This window comes from Juglans regia, chromosome 9, assembly GCF_001411555.2.
Source record: "Juglans regia cultivar Chandler chromosome 9, Walnut 2.0, whole genome shotgun sequence".
Lineage (NCBI taxonomy): Eukaryota > Viridiplantae > Streptophyta > Magnoliopsida > Fagales > Juglandaceae > Juglans > Juglans regia.
The window spans coordinates 19,599,676-19,620,789 of record NC_049909.1 but is presented as its reverse complement, the minus strand read 5'-3'; the positions used below and the strand labels follow the sequence as shown (position 1 = coordinate 19,620,789).

At 35.8% G+C, this 21,114-nt stretch overlaps 2 protein-coding genes and 1 non-coding gene across 3 annotated transcripts; 2 read left to right on the top strand and 1 right to left on the bottom strand.

Moving 5' to 3' along the window:
- The first annotated feature begins 1,362 nt into the window (after positions 1-1,362).
- LOC108997415 lies at positions 1,363-8,955 on the top strand. Its single transcript, XM_018973677.2, has 7 exons — positions 1,363-2,007; positions 2,942-3,250; positions 4,348-4,500; positions 5,505-5,824; positions 6,703-7,204; positions 7,317-7,349; positions 8,157-8,955. The coding sequence occupies exons 1-7, from the start codon at positions 1,830-1,832 to the stop codon at positions 8,678-8,680; spliced, it is 2,019 nt and encodes a 672-aa protein (XP_018829222.1). The 5' UTR covers positions 1,363-1,829; the 3' UTR covers positions 8,681-8,955.
- A 411-nt stretch (positions 8,956-9,366) lies between these two features.
- On the top strand, positions 9,367-9,439 carry TRNAA-AGC. The gene has a single exon. It is a non-coding gene; the product is annotated as a tRNA-Ala (tRNA).
- A 211-nt stretch (positions 9,440-9,650) lies between these two features.
- LOC108997480 (protein LURP-one-related 17) lies at positions 9,651-10,695 on the bottom strand. The gene is made up of 2 exons (XM_018973796.2): positions 10,368-10,695; positions 9,651-10,198 (listed from the first exon to the last, which is right to left on the bottom strand). Exons 1-2 carry the CDS (start codon positions 10,641-10,643, stop codon positions 9,809-9,811), a joined length of 666 nt encoding a protein of 221 aa, XP_018829341.1. The 5' UTR covers positions 10,644-10,695; the 3' UTR covers positions 9,651-9,808.
- Between the last annotated feature and the right edge of the window lie 10,419 nt (positions 10,696-21,114).

Genomic DNA, 21,114 nt, shown 5'->3' with positions numbered 1-21,114 from the left:
TATACTAATTAAATCACAAAAATTAAAGATTTTCCTATAGGGATAAATTCTTAAAATTTACGATTTAGTTACAATGAGATTTTAAATTTATTTATGTATTCTTTTAAAAAATAAGGATGTTGTAACATTACCTTCATTTTTCAAAATAAATACAACTGGGCATCTACTAAAATAGGTAAAAACCTATTAACTGTAAATTAGTCCAAAGACCCATCAATATGTATAAAGCTTGAAATTAAACTCAAAGTCAAAACATGCATTTGAAATCCATTAATATAGTTATAAGCACATAACCATCCGGATATGAATTCAAAGATAAAAACTTAAAAGCCGAAGTCAAGTCCATCTCTGAAATCATTAAAGACTCATTATATGAACAAAATTGAAATGCTAATAATTTAAACACAAAGTTGAAAGGTTTAGCTCTGATACCAACTGTAAAGTTTATTGAAATAATAAAGAGATCCATAGGATCTTTTACCTCCAGTCATTTGGGTTTGAGAACTGAATAACCTACAAAAGAGAGTAGAGATTTTTTGTAGATAAGAGACTTATACTCTTTTGCCTTAGAACTTTATGAGGTGAGTCTCATGAAAAACACAAACCCCTTTATATAGGCAAGACTGAGGTTCCTTATTTATTACTCCTACAACCTTTGGGCTACCATCATTATTTCATCTATAAAAAAATAGCAAGAGTTAACCACTTTATTTATTAAGGGTAATTACCTATACTTGATAAATAAAGTGAATCATCTTAAATAAAATGAATCGCCTTAAATAAGACAAATGATTTTCTAAGAAAATCAAAAGTCTAATAGATGTGACATAGTATTGATAGTTGGATGTTAGATATTTTTTAAAACAATTTTACGAGAGCCCTTGAAAAAAAAATTCACATAAGTGGTTAACCCTTGATTTTACATACATAATCATATATATATATATATATATATATATATATTATAATAAAACAAATTTGAAAATTTCATATATATATATGTATATGATTTTACATACATAATCATATATATTGATATGTCATTGAAATGATAAAAATTTTAAAATTCAAAATTTGGAATTCAAATTAAAAAAGAAAAAATATTAAAAAATTAGGACAAATGCTCAGTAGATATAATATTATGTGCAAAATTGTCGGTACATGTAATACTAGGCATCACAAGTTACAACACTTGAAAGAGCGATCCAAACTGGCCAAGAGCATGATACCATATGACCAAATTCTCCAAATGAAATACTTGGTTTCGAAACCCTCATCCCCTTTTATAAAAAAAAAATGAAAATAATATTAGCACTCGTGGACGGCTGAACTGGTTCAGGATTTCCTAGCAATCCTATCTCCATCGTCAAACAAATGTCTCACCCCACTCGATCAGCCCACTCTATGCTGCTTATATAATGGATAATGCCACGTCAACCGGATCATAAAGGGACGCTAAACCCACCGGAATTTCCCGACCGACGGACCGTTCCGAAACAAACCTCGTCTTTTCCCGAAAACTATAAATACTCCTCTTACTTACCCCATTCCCAATTTCTGTGCCCTAGAAGCCTTCCTTTTCGCCTCCACTCGCCGCAACACCATGTTCCCCCTATCCAAACACCCATTTCCCCCTCACTTTCCCACACTTTCTCGCGTCCTCTCCGAAACTTCCCCCACGCTTTCTCACCGAAATTTCGACTCGGCCAAGCAGAGACGGTCCCTTGTTGCTCATTTATGATCCGTACCGAAATGTCTCGGATCGTAGGTGATGCTAGTCGGTTCTTGTAAATTGGGTGTCTGTTGTTGGATTGGGTTCCTGTTCGGTGATGGATGCGTTAGAATTACCGTTTCCTCTGGACGTGGCGGCGCCGAAGCTCATGGGGTCGGACGGGTTTGTTAGAGCTGGGGTTACCGTCAAGGAAGCTGAGGCTCGTGAGCAAGGTGGCGTTCCGGTTCTCGTAAGCCCTCCGATCGCCCGGTGCAGCTCTGTTCTCAGAAAGAAAGGTAAATTTTTTTTTTTTTTTTTCTTGTTTCAGCTCGGGCTTTCCTGGATGTTGGCTTTGGTTTAGCAAAATTCGACGCTATATTGGGTTATCGGTCAAAATAATGGTAAATGTACTCAAGAAGAGATTACTTTGGCTCTAATTTTTATGCATCATTCCTATTACTTCAGTTATTTCGCTTACTGATTTTGGGAAATACACGGGGATAAGGGTATTGGATCAGTAAATTTTTCTATGGAACTACATATTGGTGTCTCGACGAGAAATAATTTTTAAAAAGTAGAAGAAATTTAGTTTGAGGTTAGATAATGGAGGAGTGAACGCCCAGACGGTTTTTTTAGAAGTTAGGCTGGAGCTCCACGCGTCATCCACTAAATTAATCCCAGGAATCCTGAACGCTATTATAAAGCTTTTGAAGGGTTAAGCTACTATCAGTGTCCATGTCTATTTCTTGTATTATCTTGAGAACATGGCTCATAAACATCTTACAAGGCCATGACTACTCGCTGCAACTTGAGGGGACCTTGACGACATGGTTTGCAAAACAAGACTGCTTGATCGCAACCAGGAGATTCATTATTCTATTTATACCCCCAAAATTTCAAAACAAGATAGCAGCTGTGCATTTAAACGAAAGAAAGAAACAAAAAATGTTATGGGAATGAACTCTACTAATCTGAATGATGGATGTCATAGGTAAACAGAAAAAATATACATATTCCCTTTCCTACTCTTTCCTCTAGTAGCTTAATCCCTTTTCAAGCTAAAAAAGAAAACATGTTGTCTCCGTGCTTTAAATGTTGACATAATTACTGGTTATTCACATTTGTATTCATAATTCATTCCTTTTTGTCTCTATTTTATTACTTTATTGCTTAATATTATGCACCATATAACATGTGCTATTCGGACGTTACTTTTTGTCGTGGCTTTAGAGTCTGCCTGCTGTGATAAGGTTCCAGATACGGAAATGTGTACGCTTGCTAGTCAGCTGCCCACTTTTCAAGGTGAAGACGTGTCTGAGCACCTTTATGGTATGGGCAAAAATCGTCGTTTAGAGTATCCTAGGTCTGATAGTGTACAGTTACAACGGAAAGCAGCAAAGGCATCAAGAAGTGGTGGTGTTAGTTCAAAGAGGCCACGGCTGGCTCAAATGGAAGATTCTATGAGTCTGGCTGGTGTAGAGGACAAAATGGATATTACTGATAAGCTTGGGCCGTTTCCTACAAGGCGCATATCTCCAGGTAATACAGTTTTCTGCTATAATGTGTTGATTATTTGACATAAACGGTTATCTATCAGCTTCAAACTCTGTTTACTAGAAATTATTATTTTTTCTTAAAAAAGTTGCTTAGTTGTGCAACATGCCATCTTGGGTTCCATAGGAAGAAAATGTTTATATGCCCTTTAATATGTGCTTATTTCCACATTTTGCATAACCTATCAATAAAAAGGAAAAAAATATAGTGTCCAAATCATGCCAATTTCCTTATGTGATGCATGGATATTCCTACATGCACACGCACATGTTATGTGATCCAAGATGGTTATAAAATAGCCCTCTTAAAAATTTAAAAACAACTATAATTTCTAGGTCGAAAGTTAAATTTATACTAATTTAAGCATTTCCGCCACTTCATCCACAACTTCCACTTTTTACCAAATTCTTTGGAGAGAAAAAAAATCTTGGATAGCTAAAGGTAGAAACTCGAAATAATGCAGAGGAAGATCCACTTCAAAACTATATTATGATCTATTTTGACACGTCTTTAATGCCTGAATTAACAAAATTTTTAAAATTTCTTATGTCAGTAATTAAAGCAATTGAAATATGAAAAGTTTCTCGTTAAGATGTGGGCAAACATTCGGAACATTCATATCGGGCTACCTTTTTTTTTGGCAATATTGATTGGTGTGAGTGGTACTCCCACTGCCCAATCAAAAGAGTTTTGATCAAATTTTTTGTTATTTGATAAGCACGCCAGGTGTGTTATATCGATAATATTTACCATTCTTGCCACTGGCCTCAACCCCAGTGATATTCCAGCTTGGATGCTGACATTTTTATTTTATCTTTGTTTGCCTTTGAATTTAAAACTTGGTTTATAAATTACCTTTATCACTCTTCCGCTATGACAGAGTGATTAGTTGGTTCAGTGATTTCTTTTTCCGGGTGTGATCTAGAAAAATATTTTGATCTGATATTCATATAATAAATAGAAATGATATGATATTGATATGGCCTTTTCGCTTAATTAGATGTTTGGGTTCACATTGCAGCTTATGAGAGCTGGACTGATACGCAATTCCTCTTTTTGTTTTTTTCTAACATACATTGTAGAAAATACTCCATTGTTGACACAAAAGAACACCTTCAACAAGCGAAGCGATAAGAGAGGTTTAAAAGTTCCTGCAAAGATCAAATATGATTCTTTTTCTATGAAGGCGGGGTTGTTGAACTTCAGTTCAGCTTCTGGAGGAAACAACTTTTTTGGTATGACATTGTCAAACAAAATAGTTCTACATTATAATTCCCCCATCCCCCCCGCTTACTTGGCTTTGCTTATATTAATAAAAAGAGAAAATACTTTAGCCATAAAGTGATTACACAAAAGTAAATTCACAAACTGACGTGGCTCGACTCGGTACATCAGATTGTAAAGTAGATCTAGCGGATCACATGAAGACACGTCAATTCGTGGTTTACTTTTGTGTAATCCCTTTGTGTTTGTAACACTTCTCATAATAAAATTCTTATTTACTGATCAAACAAATTTTGAAGTTCACTTTTATAATTTGAAGTTTGTCTCTTTGAAGAGGGTTTATTTATTTAATCTTTCGGAATTTAATAAACAAAAGAACAAGCTGTAAGTGCTAACTGCGATACATATCTATATGTTTATTCATATCTGTAACTCTTACATGTCTATTGTAAAATCGGGAAATTTAGATAAGGAATGAAGTTAATTTTTCAGAAGGTTGGGGTGATATCAATTGAGGATGAAATGACAAGCAGTCGTTGGAGATGGGGGGTGTGGGTGTGTACAACAGATGCCTTATATAAACTTTTTTTTATCAGTAAAACAAGGACTTTATTGAGGTCTTATATAAACATAAAATGATTAAACATACAAAAAGAGAGCCAGAATGACTGAAGTTACTAGGGATGATGTGATTGTTACAGATATAATTGGGGACATGACAATTAAGTATAGCTGAGTGTATAGTAGCTTCATTAAATTGACCACAGTTAGTTGGGATTATGGCTTAGTTGAGTTGTCTATTACTATGTCAATGACTGTTCCATTACCATCCTATATCAACATTTTTTTTTCTGATTCTGTATTGATTGATGAGGAGGCTACAATATTACCTGCACAATGTTTCTTTTCTTTTCTTTTTTCCTTTGTCTTTTCTAAATATAAGTTACTATGAAACTTATAAAAAAAAAAAAAGCTCCTATGAATCTCATTCACGAATAATGAGAATTATTATCAGGGTTATATGGTCTGAAGTTAGATACTAATGACATCACGATGCTTGTGGATGAGCTGGCTTTGAACGATCTACTTGATGGCACTTACAAGTGTTCCAGTATGGTTAAAGACAAAGGGAAGAAAGCAGAAAACATGAGTGAAGATATTTTGCATTCAGTTAGAAAAGCTTTCTCGGTCCTGCAGCTCTCCAGGCCTGTCCAGTCCCAAGATATTGCGGATGTAGATAGCTTCTCCAACAAGAAAATATCTACATGCATAGTGAGCTCTGTTTCTGGCAATAAAGGAGAGTCCTGCACACCAGATCTATCTACATGTAACAAGGTTAGTTTTGCTGGAGAATTTAGGATGCTTGCCATTCTGCCTGGATAACATCTTCAGAAGTTTTTTTTTTTTTTTTCGACAGTCTCAATGGACAAACATCAGAACGTTGATTTTTCACTTGGAATTCATTGCAAGGAACCCCAAGGGGTTGGCCCAAGTGGTGAACGCCTTGGTCTTGGGGTATCACTCCCTTTAAGGTCCAAGGTTCAACACCTCATGGGTGCAAACAATCTTTGGGGCCACACCTCTTAGATAAAAGCCAGCGATTTAACTAGTTTCGTATAGGGAAACTTCCGAGGGTACGGTGCACGGTACTGGGGTTTACTCTACAAGGGTGGGTCCAAAGGTGGCCCTGCCTTGGAGAGGTTCTCCGAGAAAAAAAAAAAAAAAAAAAAATCATTGCAAAATCTTCTTATTGAATACCAACTCCTGAACCTTTGATATTAAGGAATCAGGCCAGCAAACAATGGAAATCTGGAAAAAATTATTGGAAAATTACCCGACATGACTATTCACTATAATTATCAGAATTCATAGAAATATATTTTTTCTAGAAAGAAAAGATACATTTTAAAGACCACTTAGACCAGATCTGCTGTTAAGAGAAAGGCGCGTCAGCTGGTTGAGAGTCTTGGACACAAATACATATGCTTTCTTTATTTTATATGTCACCCGCATCCATATTTATAACATCAATGCTGCATCGAAATAGTTCATTTGCAACAGGAATGCTGCAACCCCCATAGTACATGTGCCGCATGAATGCTGCTCCAACTCCATTGTCCATATAAATAAGGAAGATTAATAACTTTTTTTGGTTGCTAAATAAGGTTGGAGGGCTACAATAAATAATGTATTTATCTTATTCCTCCATACAGGACTCTTATAGCAAGCCTGATATGCTTGTTAATCCGCTTGATTTGCCATTGTATCAACCTAAAGATATTTTAAAAAACTTGGTGCTTGCTGAACCCAAGGATTTGGAGTCTCTACTCCTTGATGCGGCCAAGTCTTCTTTAAGGAATACTTCTGATATACGACCGGGCAAGCAAATGTCACGCAGGGTCAGCTTGCCACCTTTTCCATGGTCACATACTTTTAGCGGGCATTGTAGAAATAATTCTGATGCTATTAAATCGGCTACAACTAGGAGCGCGTGCCAAGGTAGATGGGTAATGATAGGGAATGTTTCCAGCTTTCCAAGGACTACCACCGATTTTCTTGCAAGCATAGAGTCACTAACTTATGACCAGAGCCTGGTTCCTCCAGGACTGAGTTCAGAAAATAAAATTTCCCCATTGACATCTGTTAGATTTCCTTGGAGTGATCGGGATTCATTATCTTCTGCAACATATTCAAAAGCTTCTCACATATTTCGAGGTAAGAATCTCACAAGTTTATTCGAGATTCTTCCTTTCATCTGTCTTTACGATTTATAATTGTTGTTGATTTCTGGTTTCATTTGGGATATTTACTTCTCATGAAAATGCAGATCCTGGAGGCCAAGTGAATTATCAAGGAAATGGTATGACTCCCATTATAGTACCTTTTTCGTTATTCTGTTGGTTAAAAATATGCAAGCTGCTTTGCATGTTCATATAACTCTGTTTTTTGGGTGGGTGTGTCATGTTTGTGTGTTTTGGAGCTGTCTCTTTTTTATTTCTTTTTCTTTTTCTTTTGTGGTGTCTTAGAGGAGTTGGAGTGAGGGGATGCATACCTGGTGTGAAGGAAACAGGTGAACGGAAATATGAGGAAAAGAAGGAGAATGATGGATATGATGTCATTTGACATATTTCCTCCCAACTACTTCTGTGATGGTCACTTTTGTTTGGCAAACACCTTCTCATTAGAGATCTAGCTGCCATATATCTGGCTTAAGCTGTTGGTTCCTCTTATTAAACTCGCCATAGTGATGTGTGCTGCATGAAATTTGTTACTAAGATTCAAAAACATATCTTTATGACTAGATGGGATATGGGTCATGTTTGGAGCTGGGTAGTTGGGCACACCTTTGTGCTGTAACATCACTGTCGTGTGCTCTTTTAAGAAATGCGTGATATTAATTGCATTTGATATCTAAGCTATGTCCTACCCATCAAGGTGCAGCCTAGTGGTCAAATGATGGGTTTGGGATGAGTTGAAGAATCAGATTTCCTGAGTTTGTTTCGCACTAGGAGTTCCCTGGATTACATGATACACAATTCTAACAGATGTAGTCATGTATTCAGGATTTACTCCCCTGGGCTCTATCTTGTTGAGATTCTAGGTCATTAAAAAAATTCAAGTCATGTTCTGTAGTCTCTGCTTTATAATTTGTTTTTTGCTTTGACAGCTGGGCAATGTCCAAGATTAATAGCTGCTGCACAAACTCTGTACGACATTGCTAATCACTCAGTCAAGCAAAATCCAGATGGAATGATAAGGTGGCCAAAGAAGCCTCCACAAAAGGCCATGAGAGCTCGCAAGCTGAAATCAAATGGTAAACACGAAGAAATATTTGCAACATCGATTCCTTTGTTCTCATCTAACAATCTGGTAAGAAACGTGGACCCTCTTGTGTCCTCAAAAAAGCCTAAGCTGTCGATGATTGAGAGCAGTAAGGATCTAGACCATTCGAATTGTCTTAGGAAAGGACCATTAAGTTGGTCAACTCCCAGGTCAAGCCGATCATCGCCAGGCAAATCAACTAAGGACACGATTGCAGAAATTAAGCATTCAACTGTCAGCATTTTAAAACAATCATGCACAATGCCCCCACCTACAAGGGTTTTGGACAAGGCTTGCAACAACAGTCTTCAGAAGGTAAGAAAATTGTTGCCCATGGATTGGAACAGAGGACGCGACGGCCTTGAATAATCGATGCTGCTTTCCTTGTCTGTGATTTGTCAGTTAATGCTTCTTCTTTGGCCAAACCATTGGTATGTATATATTATGATGCTAGGTGGAAAGGAATTGTTGTAGGGGTTCAAGCTCTAGCTGGAATGGAATTTGTGGTATGGGTGAATTGGGGTCGGGGGGAGTGTTCCAGTGTTGTAATAGTTCTAAATTTGTACACACGGCAGGGGAATTATTTGCCTTCTGTAGAGCATTTTCATGAGGCAATAGAAATTTACGTTCCTGATCTCTCAAAATGCTTTGATATCCCCTTCTCTATCGTTTCTTCCTGCCGAGACGGAACTACTAGAATGCTTGCAAAATTAGTTTTGTTTGCCCAAGAAAATAGTTTTTCGGATGGAAAAGACTTTCTAAGCTGAGTAACACGCATTTTATAAGCACTGTTTTCTATAAGATTTTAAGAGAAATATAAAAATATAAACGTTACTATGTCCCCTAATTTATACTATTCATTTTATAAGCACCGTTTTCTATAGATTTTAAATGGAATAAGTTAGGGGGCATTAAATAAAGAAGTAACGAAACCACAACGGATGATTAACATTATTGTATGCTGGTTGTCAAGCCAGACGGCTGTGACGTTATTTTTTATTTCCCTTTGTTCATTTTTTTAACTTAGATATAATACTATCATAAAAAAGAATGTCGGGGATGTAGCTCAGATGGTAGAGCGCTCGCTTAGCATGCGAGAGGTACGGGGATCGATACCCCGCATCTCCATTTTTTGCAATCTAATTTGGTCCGGCGGCCAATCGATTGTCATCGTATTATCATCACAACACTTTTGCTCAGCAATTGATATATATAAGCAATTGATTTTCTTTTTGTCCTTTCCAAAATCGGAAATTCCATTAGTTTGCCTAGGTTTAATTCGCATTTTCATTGTGCTTTCCGAAACGTTTGCTACCAGCAATAATATTGTCATGACCTCTTGAGAACTCAGTCATGACATGACATGACATAGCAATAATATTCATCTCATGATCTGGCTTTAACGATTTGATCGGCAACTGACTAAAACTTGTTTTTCTTTATGCAAAAAACATGTTTTTTGTCCAATATTACACGACCTAATGAAAAATTTAGGATCTAGGAAAACATTTGATCTAAAAGCAAAACCAAAGCCATAGCAAGTCCGCGATCAAAGCCAGGATGCACCACCAGAAGAAAAACCTCAAGCCCAAAAGACACCCCTCCTTTAATGGCTTCCTTCCTCTTGATCTCTGCCATAACCCTCCTTGACTGTTCCTCAAACACTTTGCATGATCTATGGGCGTACGAACCTTCAATCACGTAACTATATCTTCTATCTGAGGTCCCAAGAGATGCATATGCAAGCACGTTTCGATTGGCATGTAAAATGTTGACGTGCTTTCTCAGGGAGCAAACGGGCATCTTTAACGATTTAACTGTTCCACAATGGTCAGTACTAGTTGCCTCCCCCTCATACACAAGCCAGCTATCTACTAGCCTAAGCGCCTGCCATTAATCATAATCAAGATCAATAATATTCTTTCAATCTTTACAGAAAATGATATTGAATTTAATCGCCACTATACAATATTCTATCTTCGGCTATGTCTTACTCGTGGAACTAGATATATTGCGAGGAAGGAACATCAAATGAGAGATTAAAGATGATATTCACCTTCCGACGGCGCATCGTGAGGATGGGTTTTCCGGTGCCATCCATAAGAGTGACTTCCTGGGGACGACGTCCCCTGTAATTGTCAACCCGGTAGACCAAATTTCCATTAGAATCGATGACAGTAAAACCATTACAACTCATCAGAAGTGACTTTCTCCACACCGTTAGAGACATGCATGCCCCACCATCACCAATCTTATCCTCCTCATGCGCCTGATCATCATGATGCACTTCTTCATGAACTGTCCTTGACATTGATCTTAAGAAACGAAACATCCCTCTCTCTCTCTGCCCCAAGTTCTTTTAAGCTCTTGAGCTTTGAAGATCTAGGGCGTTGATCAGGAAAAGCAGTAGATATTTATAGATTAAGAATTTTTGACGGGGTTTTCTAATTTTGGATCTTGGAAGAGTGACATGCTTACGTCTTACGTGCGAGAGCTAGCTCTGTTGATGACACCAACATTTACTCCATTGACTGTAACGTACGTATGCATTATAAATTTATATTTGTACTTTTGCTTTTTTTTAAGCCATAATTATCATGTATTTAATTAATAATCAAGTATCTAGAAGTATCTCATAATTGATTTCTCTATGGCAATTATTTAATGAATTTTTTTAATTTTCTTGATAAATAAGACTAGGATTGTTTAGATATAAATGTGAGATGAAACTCACTTTACTACAACATCTTATCTTATCTAATTTTAATTAATAATAATATTATTATTTATAAATTATTTTAATTTATCTTATCTCACTAATTAAAACGTCTCATATCGCCCCATACTTAAAAAGAGAATAGGAGGGGTGACATTAGGTTTTGGTTGATTCTTATACAACACTTTATTGGGTCCATTCAACATGACTTGGGTTAAGCAATATTAGATGACACTTCACAAAATATAATTGGTCCTCGAAGAGAGAGATTTTTGTTGGATCCCTTCATTAATACGTAGCCTTATGTAATTGGCCATTTAAATAGCTAGCGTGCTACGTACATTGGACCTAGCTAGCTACTTGGTGAAACTTGTTTGGGCATTTTACGTGACATGTACAAAATCTTTCCTTGTTTTGCAATAAAGTCCGTGGCTCGTAGACTATGGGGACAAGACATTTCTCCATCTATAATCCTCATCAAAGGGACAACTTTACCTACATCACCATTGTGGGTTTTCAAGAGACATGCTAAGATGTGATTAAACTATTCATGAAGTCCATCTTATTGACCGTATATATAATTCAGACAATTTGCATCGGAAAATGTGACACGTGTTAGCTAGTTTTGGGTAGATGGCCTTTAAGATTCCAAATCTTCTCTTCTTTTGAGCACAAGTTAGGTTTGTAGTTGTTTATAGAGAAAGGGAGAAAGGATACAAAAAAGGGAACCCTAGCTAGTAAGTTAACAAACAGGGGAGAATTATGGTGAAATCTATGAAAATTATTGTTCTTCTTTCCGTCAAGATTTAGGATGAATTCATTATTTTTTCCTCTTTTATTTGTCCTAATAACTCAGAGAACTTAATTGGTTGCAAATTAATAATTAAGAAGAAGAACAAAGTTATAAGCCTGTCGAAGGCTTTATAATTTTAACATTACAATCCTAATACTTGCAGAAAGTAGGATAACTGAAATTTATAAGCAAATTAAATATGTATAACTTAGGCTTCGTTTGTTTTCACAACGGCCATTCTGATATCATTTTATTTAATCATTCTAATTTTTTCAAATTACAACACAAAATAAAATAAAGAATTCAACTTTTTCAAATTTTAAAATAAAAATAATATTAAAAAAATATATTCTAATAATATTTTATTCAATGTTCAACTTTTATCTCAACTCATCTCATCTATAAAAACAAACGAGGTTAAGTTATTCAATAGCTAGGGAATTGCAAAAAACAAAAAGAAATCACCAATATTCCATAGTTCATACATACATATATATATATATATATATATATATATATATATATATACGTACATGCATATTGCTTCTATTTAGTTAACAAGCTTATGATCAATATATATCCTAGCAGAACAATTAAATATCATTTTGAGAAAAAAAGTACTTTATTTTGCAAAAAAGGGCATTAGAGAATAATCATTTTTATCTAATGATATCAACGTGCATATATAAATATAATCGTGATCAAAGTGTATTTATCTGGAACAAGCACTACAAGAAAAATAAACATTTGTGATGAATTATTTATGACGAAAATGACTATTTATGACAAAAATAAACTCATTTTAACAAGAAATAATTATTTTCACAAGAAATAATTGACTACAAATAAAAAGTTTTCTTGTAATGAAGTACGTATATAGTACAACTTCGATTAAGCATATCGATCGTATATACATGATATTTTTAATCGCCAATCTTAATGATCATTGTCATACATGTACGTACTAGTGATTTTTTTTTTTTTTTTTGCGTTTATTAACATCTGTACGTAGTACTTTTCTCTTAGAAAATGGTTTAAGAAGGGTCGCGAGACATCATGACTTTACCTAATAATTAAAAGAGCTAGCAATATGACAGTAATGGAGACAGCAGCCAATAAATCAAAGAAGCGCGCGGCCTCAAGGATATTCGCATGCTCATGATGATCAGATGCATGCCATGTGTCACACAAAACAATCTACAAAGAGCATATCTATCTTAATTGATTTTCAAGGCTAGCTGTATATATATATAGGAAGATATTTCAAGCTTATGTAAGATGCTGATGATGATCCTTTCAAATATTTCTCAAAAACTTTAATATATATATGGACGAAGCAAACTAATTCTGAAAAACATTGCTAGCTCATCATCAATTCCTTTTAAGAAATCTTTCAGAGAATCAGACTTTCTGCGGCGTTGAACTTAATATTCGATTATCATCATATATATATATATATAGAGAGAGAGAGAGAGAGAGAGAGAGAGAGAGCAGGCGCATCGATCAGTAGTACTAGCTAGTCATTTTCGTGTCAAACACATCTTCCATGCATGCTAATCATGTTAGAGAGAAAATTAAGGATCAGATCCGAAATTGTCAATTAAACAAGTCGTAAGGAACCGACCATGGCCGCAATGACAGGAGACAAAGGTGTGATCATGAACGATTATGGGACGGTGTTATTACCATTAATTTTCAGATTATCAACATGAATATTCGTGTCGGATCATTAGCAAAGTATATAGTTGTAACTTAATTAATTAGTCGGTACGTACTCTAGCTATCAAAGTATTTGAAATATTACATATGATCATTAACGTTAAACCACAACTTCCCAAAAACTAACTGAAAAAGATAATCTACTAATTAATTAAAAAGAGTTCATATTTCTTGTCTTTCAAATATATAGCTATTATTCTCACACGTGTGAGAATAATTTACAGACCATTTTTCTTCCATTGAACAGGCCACTAGGACTAGCTGGAGATCAGTACTCCACAAATTAATTCGCTGTCTGATCTCGTCACTGACGGTGAAAGTAGTTTTGTCGGTCCGCTCGATCGAAAGAATTTTCGCATGATATTAATAGTGGGTAGAACAACCTAGCAAGCTAGCTGAGCTCCTTTGATAATTCATGATTGACCACAATATTCATGCAGACTAAGTCATGCCAAAAGAAAAGATAGAAGAACACGTATCCATCCGACCACCATATATATGCACGCACAAAAATTCTTCATTTTTCCTACTGATCTTTATAACTACTGTCATTAAATTCACATGACTTAAAAGATTATTGTATTTAATTATTCATTGATAAATAATTCTACACTTCCCTTATGGCGGCCAAAATTCATTGGTGAGTATTGACGAGCAACTCTCAACAGACGAGCAACTCTCAACAGATTCAACACCTGCTGTTGAAGTAGTTCCTACAACGTAGGAGTAGGATATGATGATCCTGTTTTTGAATTACAAATGTACGTTAGTATTGTAATCACGTAGTTTGAATTTTAAATACTCAACAATAACTACAACAGAAGCAATAGTCTAGGACTTCTGTTATACCAACAGCTTATATATATACGTAACCATGTATACGTTCAATATATGAAAAACAGAGTTTTTCTCAACCTTCTAGTCTTCGTGTTGTTCTATATGGTATCAGATTGAGCCATTTGACCAACGTCCTTTCATATCCTCTCCGTCCTCAACAATGCCAGATACCTCTTCTCCTCCTCTTCCATCCCTTATTACCCCACCCACCATCAATGTCATCAAGCTTTCCCGTGAAAATTATCCTGTGTGGAAAGCTCAACTTTTACCCTTCTTCCGTGGCCAGGGTCTCTTGGGCTACATTGACGGCACCACCACCATCCCCTCTACACAACTTCAAGTTGTCAATTCTGAAACTAATCTCATTTCTACCATTCCTAACCCTCTCTATGAACACTGGCTACGTCAAGATGCAATTATTCTTGCTATTCTTTTCTCCACTATTTCTGAAACCATCTTAACACAGGTAGTTTCCCACACGACTTCTGCAAGTGTATGGCATGCCTTACAAACCTCCTTCTCCTCTCAATCACGAGCCCGCATTATTCAGTTGCGTACTGATCTTGCTATTGCTCGCAAAGGTCCACTCTCTGCTACTGACTCTTTTATGCAGATAAAACGCTACACTGATGAACTGGCCAGTGCTGGTCAACCGCTTGCCTGTGATGAGATAATCACATACCTTCTTGCCGGTCTCGGCCATGACTATGATCCATTTGTAACTACTATTTCTGCTCGCAAGGATCCTGTTACTCTCGAAGAATTTTATTCTCTTCTTCTCACAACGGAGTCTCGATTGTCTCATACTAATCAGCCCTTACCACAGGCTTCTATCAATGTTGCTACTCGACAGGCTCAACAACATTCCTTCCGTGGTCGTGCTAATTATAAAAACAGGGGGCGCGGTTTCCGTGATTCCTCTCAACAGCCTAATTTTTCTGGACGAAGTCAGTCCACTCGCAATACTATTATCTGCCAAGTATGTGGCAAGCCTGGCCACACAGCAAAAAAATGCTTCCATCGGTTTGACATAACCTATGCTGCAAACTCTGATCAACGCAATCCAGTAGCAATGGTGGCTTCAAACTCTTCACTATCTGAAAATGACTGGCACCCTGACACTGGTGCAACTCATCACCTCACCAATGATATAGCCAACCTCAATTTGCGATGTGAAGATTATGATTGTGCTGATCAAATACATGTAGGCAATGGTGCAGGTTTGCAAATTTCTAAAATCGGTTCTACCTCTCTTTCTATTTCTGCCAAACCGTTCATCTTAAATCAAGTTTTGCTTGTTCCTGACATCCAAAAAAACTTAGTTTCCGTCCAACAATTCTGTCATGACAATAATGTTTTCTTTGAGTTTCACCATGATTTTTTTGTTGTTAAGGATTACTTGGGCAGACTCCTTCATCGAGGGGCGTTTAAAGACGGATTATATTCCTTCTCTCGCTCAGCTACCTCTCTTCATCCTCTTTGTTTCTCTGCAATTCGTGCTTCATACAAGTTATGGCATCAACGTCTCGGTCATGCTTCTCCTCCTATCGTTCAACAAGCTGTGTCAACTTTTACTCTTCCAGTTGCAAATAAAAGACAGCCAGTGTGCTTCGATTGCCAAAGTGCTAAGAGTTGTGCTCTCCCTTTTAAATCCCGTCATCAAAGATCCAAGTTTCCTCTTGATTTAGTTTATAGTGATGTATGGGGGCCAGCTCCTACTATCTCTAACTCTGGTTGTCGTTATTACGTTTCATTTTTAGATGACTGCACTAAGTTCTTATGGCTTTTTCCATTGAAATTAAAGTCTGATGTTGCAACTCTTTTTCTTCAATTTCAGTCTTACGTTGAGCGATTCTTTGACTGAAAAATCAAAATGTTCCAATCCGATTGGGGCGGTGAGTTTCGTGCGTTAACGACTCATTTTCAAAAGACTGGTATTCAACATAGAATTGCTTGCCCACACACCCATCAACAGATGGGTGCCATTGAACGGAGACATAAACAAATCGTAGAAGTCGGTCTATCCATGCTATCCCATTCGCGTCTACCCCAACAATTCTGGGAAGACGCTTTTCTTACAGCCGCCTACTTGATAAACCGACTTCCTACGCCTATCTTACAAAATAAGTCACCGTTTGAAATTGTTTTCAAGCAAAAACCAGACTATCATTTTTTAAAAGCCTTTGGGTGTGCCTGCTGGCCTTACTTACGTCCCTTCAATAAACATAAAATCGACTTCCGCTCCAAAACATGCATTTTCATAGGTTATAGTCTAAATCATCATGGCTATAAATGTTTGGACCTTGCAACAGGTAAAATTTATGTCTCCCGTCACGTTATCTTTGATGAAAATTCCTTTCCGTATGAAAAATCACCTACACCCGAATCCAAAGACATCTCTCATACAGTTTCGTTGTCCACTTCTATTACTGCTTCCTCCCCTGTTTCTTCTCCTATCTTACCAACTGCAGGTACATTGCAAGTTGCATCACCACCTATATCAATCTGTGCAGCACCATCAGTATCACTAACTCCCCAAGTTGAGGCTCTTTCATCCAGTCAACTCCATGTTCCACCAGATGCCAGTCAGCAAGTGACCAACGAGACCTTCAGCTCAATGCAACCAAGCTGCCAAAATACACATCCCATGACTACACGGTCCAAAAATAACATCAGGAAACCAAAACAAATTTCAGATGGCAGCATTGTCCATCCTCTTCCCCGAGCGTTGCTCACTGCAGTCAATCCTGCAACTCATGAACCATCCTGCTATACTGAAGCAGCAAAACATCCTCATTGGCGAGCAGCGATGAACCTGGAGTTTGATGCGCTACTTCAAAACCATACATGGGACCTAGTTCCTCCTGATCCTCATGCTAATATCGTCGGATGTAGGTGGATCTTTAAAATAAAGCGCCATGCAGATGGTAGTATCGAGCGCTACAAAGCGCGACTGGTGGCAAAGGGATACCATCAACAACATGGTGTTGACTATAATGACACTTACAGTCCCGTAATCAAACACGCCACTGTCCGTCTCGTGCTATCGATTGCCGTATCTAGAGGTTGGTGCCTTCGCCAAATCGATATACAAAATGCGTTTTTACACGGCTCACTGCATGAAGATGTTTTCATGGTTCAACCTCCCGGATTCCAACACCCGCAATATCCCAATCATCTGTGTAAACTTAAACGATCCTTATATGGTCTACGACAGGCCCCCAGACAGTGGTTTTCTCGGTTGGCAGATGCCCTCTTACAGCTTGGCTTTGTTGACAGTAAGGCAGATTCTTCTTTATTCATCTACCATTCTCAATCTCATGTTATATTTTGTCTCATCTACGTAGATGATATAATTCTTACTGGATTTGATACACAACTTGTCAACAAGCTGATTACTACATTACACAAAGAGTTTGCAGTTAAAGATCTTGGCATTTTATCTTATTTTTTGGGAGTTGAAGCTCTCCACTCTGTGGATGGACTTTATTTAACACAGCGCAAGTATATCGTCGATCTCCTGAAACGATCTAAAATGGATCGCTGCAAGCCATGTGTTACTCCTATCGCAACTACCTCGCATCTGTCAGTAAATGATGCAGGTGATTTTCCGAATCCATTTTTGTATAGGAGTATAGTTGGAGGATTACAATATTTATCTTTCACAAGGCCTGATATAGCTTACTCAGTTCATCGCGTAAGCAAATTCATGCATAACCCGAAAAAATCACATTGGCAGACAGTAAAAAGAATTCTCAGGTTCTTAAAACACACGGTTTCGCATGGTCTCTTCATTTCACGCCAAAATTCACTTCAATTTCAAGCCTTCTCGGATGCCGACTGGGCAGGTGATCGTGATGATCGAAGATCAGTGGGTGCTTATTGCATCCTTCTCGGACAAACTCCAGTTTCTTGGAGCTGCAAACAGCAAAACACAGTAGCAAGAAGCAGTACTGAAGCCGAGTACAAAGCTCTTGCAAACGCTGCTGCCGAACTTCAGTGGTTACAATCTCTCATGCTGGAACTTGGACTTCAGATGGTTAATCCGCCAGTGCTGTGGTGCGACAATATTGGGGCAACTTATTTGACTGCAAACCCTGTATTTCATGCACGGACAAAACATATTGAAATAGATTTTCATTTCGTCCGTGATCTTGTCGCCAATAAAAAAATTCTAGTCCGTTTCATTTCCAGCCAAGATCAACTAGCGGATCTTCTCACCAAACCACTAGCAGCTACTCGGTTCAGATTGTTATCTTCCAATCTCAGTGTCCAAGATATTCCCCTGAGATTGAGGGGGCGTATTGACGAGCAACTCTCAACAGACGAGCAACTCTCAACAGATTCAACACCTGCTGTTGAAGTAGTTCCTACAACGTAGGAGTAGGATATGATGATCCTGTTTTTGAATTACAAATGTACGTTAGTATTGTAATCACGTAGTTTGAATTTTAAATACTCAACAATAACTACAACAGAAGCAATAGTCTAGGACTTCTGTTATACCAACAGCTTATATATATACGTAACCATGTATACGTTCAATATATGAAAAACAGAGTTTTTCTCAACCTTCTAGTCTTCGTGTTGTTCTATAGTGAGTAGTCCAACATGATGCGAAATTTTTTAACTTAAATTATAGCTAGCTAGGGACTGCAGATCATGACTCCAGTAGTAAAAGTTCACATGACCTCGAACCACTAGTATTGCAAAAATTAGTATCTATATATATATATATATATTATATAGTAAGGATTTGAATTCATGATCATATTAATTAAACTATTGATGATTATCTTAAAAACTTAAAATGGTGCCCAAAAAAATATATAATATGCAATCATTGATCGTTAATATTTATAAAGAAATTATACATATAAATTAGCATAATTCCGACTTCAATTTAGAATAAATAGTACTGCTCTAGCTCTCAAGATAGGCTAGCATATATATGTTCACTAAACCAACAATTATAGCTTTATTCTCTCCTAAGAATTATATAAAATCCTACTCATTAGAAAAATGTTCTCATGTATAAATGAAATATATGATCATACAAAAATGAGATTTAAAAGAAATCACTAAAACTATTTGTGTTGAAAATATATATTTTTTTTGGTAAGTTAGAGCATTGGTATTGGTGTAGCCAAATGTAAATGTGAACACATATTTATCTAACAATTCCACTTTTTCTATTGCATTAGATCAACCCAATTTTTTTGCTTATTATGAACAGTATTTCTAAATATTTATAAATTTACTGTTCATCCTTTATTTTACTATTTTTTCTTTCTCTCTCCTCCCACTTGCTCTCTCTCTCACCCAACTACTTTATTTCTCTCTCTCCTCCTACTTTTCCCTTTCCTTTTTTTCTCTACTGTAGATCTTATGTATTGAGTTTTAATTGCAAAATATATAAAAAAATTAATAATAATAAAAAAAAAGATTTTATTATTATTTTGTTTAAAAAATACATAATCTAATGTGAGATTCTTTCTTAAATAGAAAAGTCAACTTTTTTTTTTCTTTTACTCTTTGAATTTGGATTAAAAATTTTAGAACATAAGCACCTTCTTGCATAATCTAGCAGAAAATAAATTAAATCAATCAACATAATCATATAGTTTAATTGAAATAAATTTAATTTTATAAAAACTGACATTTTTTTACTCTTTGAGTCATTTTTTATAAATTTAAATTTATTTTTAATTGAATTACATAATAATATTGATTTATTGAATTTATATTCTTCTAAATTGCACAAAAAGGTAGTTATATTCTGAAAGTTTTAATCCAAATTTAAATAGCAGAATGAACAAAAAATAAGTTGAGTAATAAAATAATAGAAAAAATGTATAAGAGTATTATTACTCTTTTTACATTTACATTTGATTACACTGTTACCAATCTCCACCAACAATAATTCGAAGGAAAAGTCTACTATGCCGGCCAAATGATACCGCTCGGTATTTTTTTTTTGTATTGAATGATAAAGAAAGTGATTTTAAATGTATTGATTATTTTTTTTATTTTTTTAAAATATTTAAATATATTAAAAAAATATGAATAAAAAAAAAAAACTAATTTTATAATTAGCGGTCAAACTGCGGTGCTACTCGGGCGGTAGAGTAGCACCGCTCTAATTCAAAAGAATATGATCCACGCAACAAAAAGTGTGTCGGCTGTCGATTCTTAAATCGTATATATAGTAAAAAAATTTACACAATTTTTTATTATTCACACGATATTTTGTACACAATACATTTTTTTTAATTTTTTTTATCAAATATTTAATATATAAATAATGAATATAAGAAGTGAATTAGTTTAAAAAAAATATTAAAAAATATTAAAAAATATAATATATAAAGATCGAGAAGATTGTGCAGTATTACTCATATAATTCATCAAAGTCACCTAAACGAGCGAGACAAGGACTTTCTTGGAATGAAGAGAAGCAAACAACGGTACGTAAGCCTGTTTTGTAGATGGTTTTTATCTTCAGAGAATCAGGAATGAAGACAAAGCATTGACACGTGGCAACTTTTGCAGCATGTTTGTAACCACTAGAATATGTTTGGATGTTGAAGTGAGTTAAGTTGAGATAATAAAATATTATTTTTTAATATTATTATTATTTTAAAATTTAAAAAAGTTAAATTATTTAATATATTTTGTATTGAGATTTGAAAAAGTTATAATGATGAATTGAGATGAGTTGAGATGAATTTAAGATTT

Bases quoted from the DNA above. Each gene is read 5' to 3' on its own strand.
- LOC108997415 (XM_018973677.2), top strand. From the start codon at position 1,830: ATGGATGCGTTAGAATTACCGTTTCCTCTGGACGTGGCGGCGCCGAAG. The intron at 4,501-5,504 runs GTATGACATTGT...AATTATTATCAG, and splicing joins TGGAGGAAACAACTTTTTTG to GGTTATATGGTCTGAAGTTA. The intron at 7,350-8,156 runs GTATGACTCCCA...TTGCTTTGACAG, and splicing joins AGTGAATTATCAAGGAAATG to CTGGGCAATGTCCAAGATTA.
- LOC108997480 (XM_018973796.2), bottom strand. From the start codon at position 10,643: ATGTTTCGTTTCTTAAGATCAATGTCAAGGACAGTTCATGAAGAAGTG. The intron at 10,199-10,367 runs GTGAATATCATC...GATTAATGGCAG, and splicing joins TCACGATGCGCCGTCGGAAG to GCGCTTAGGCTAGTAGATAG.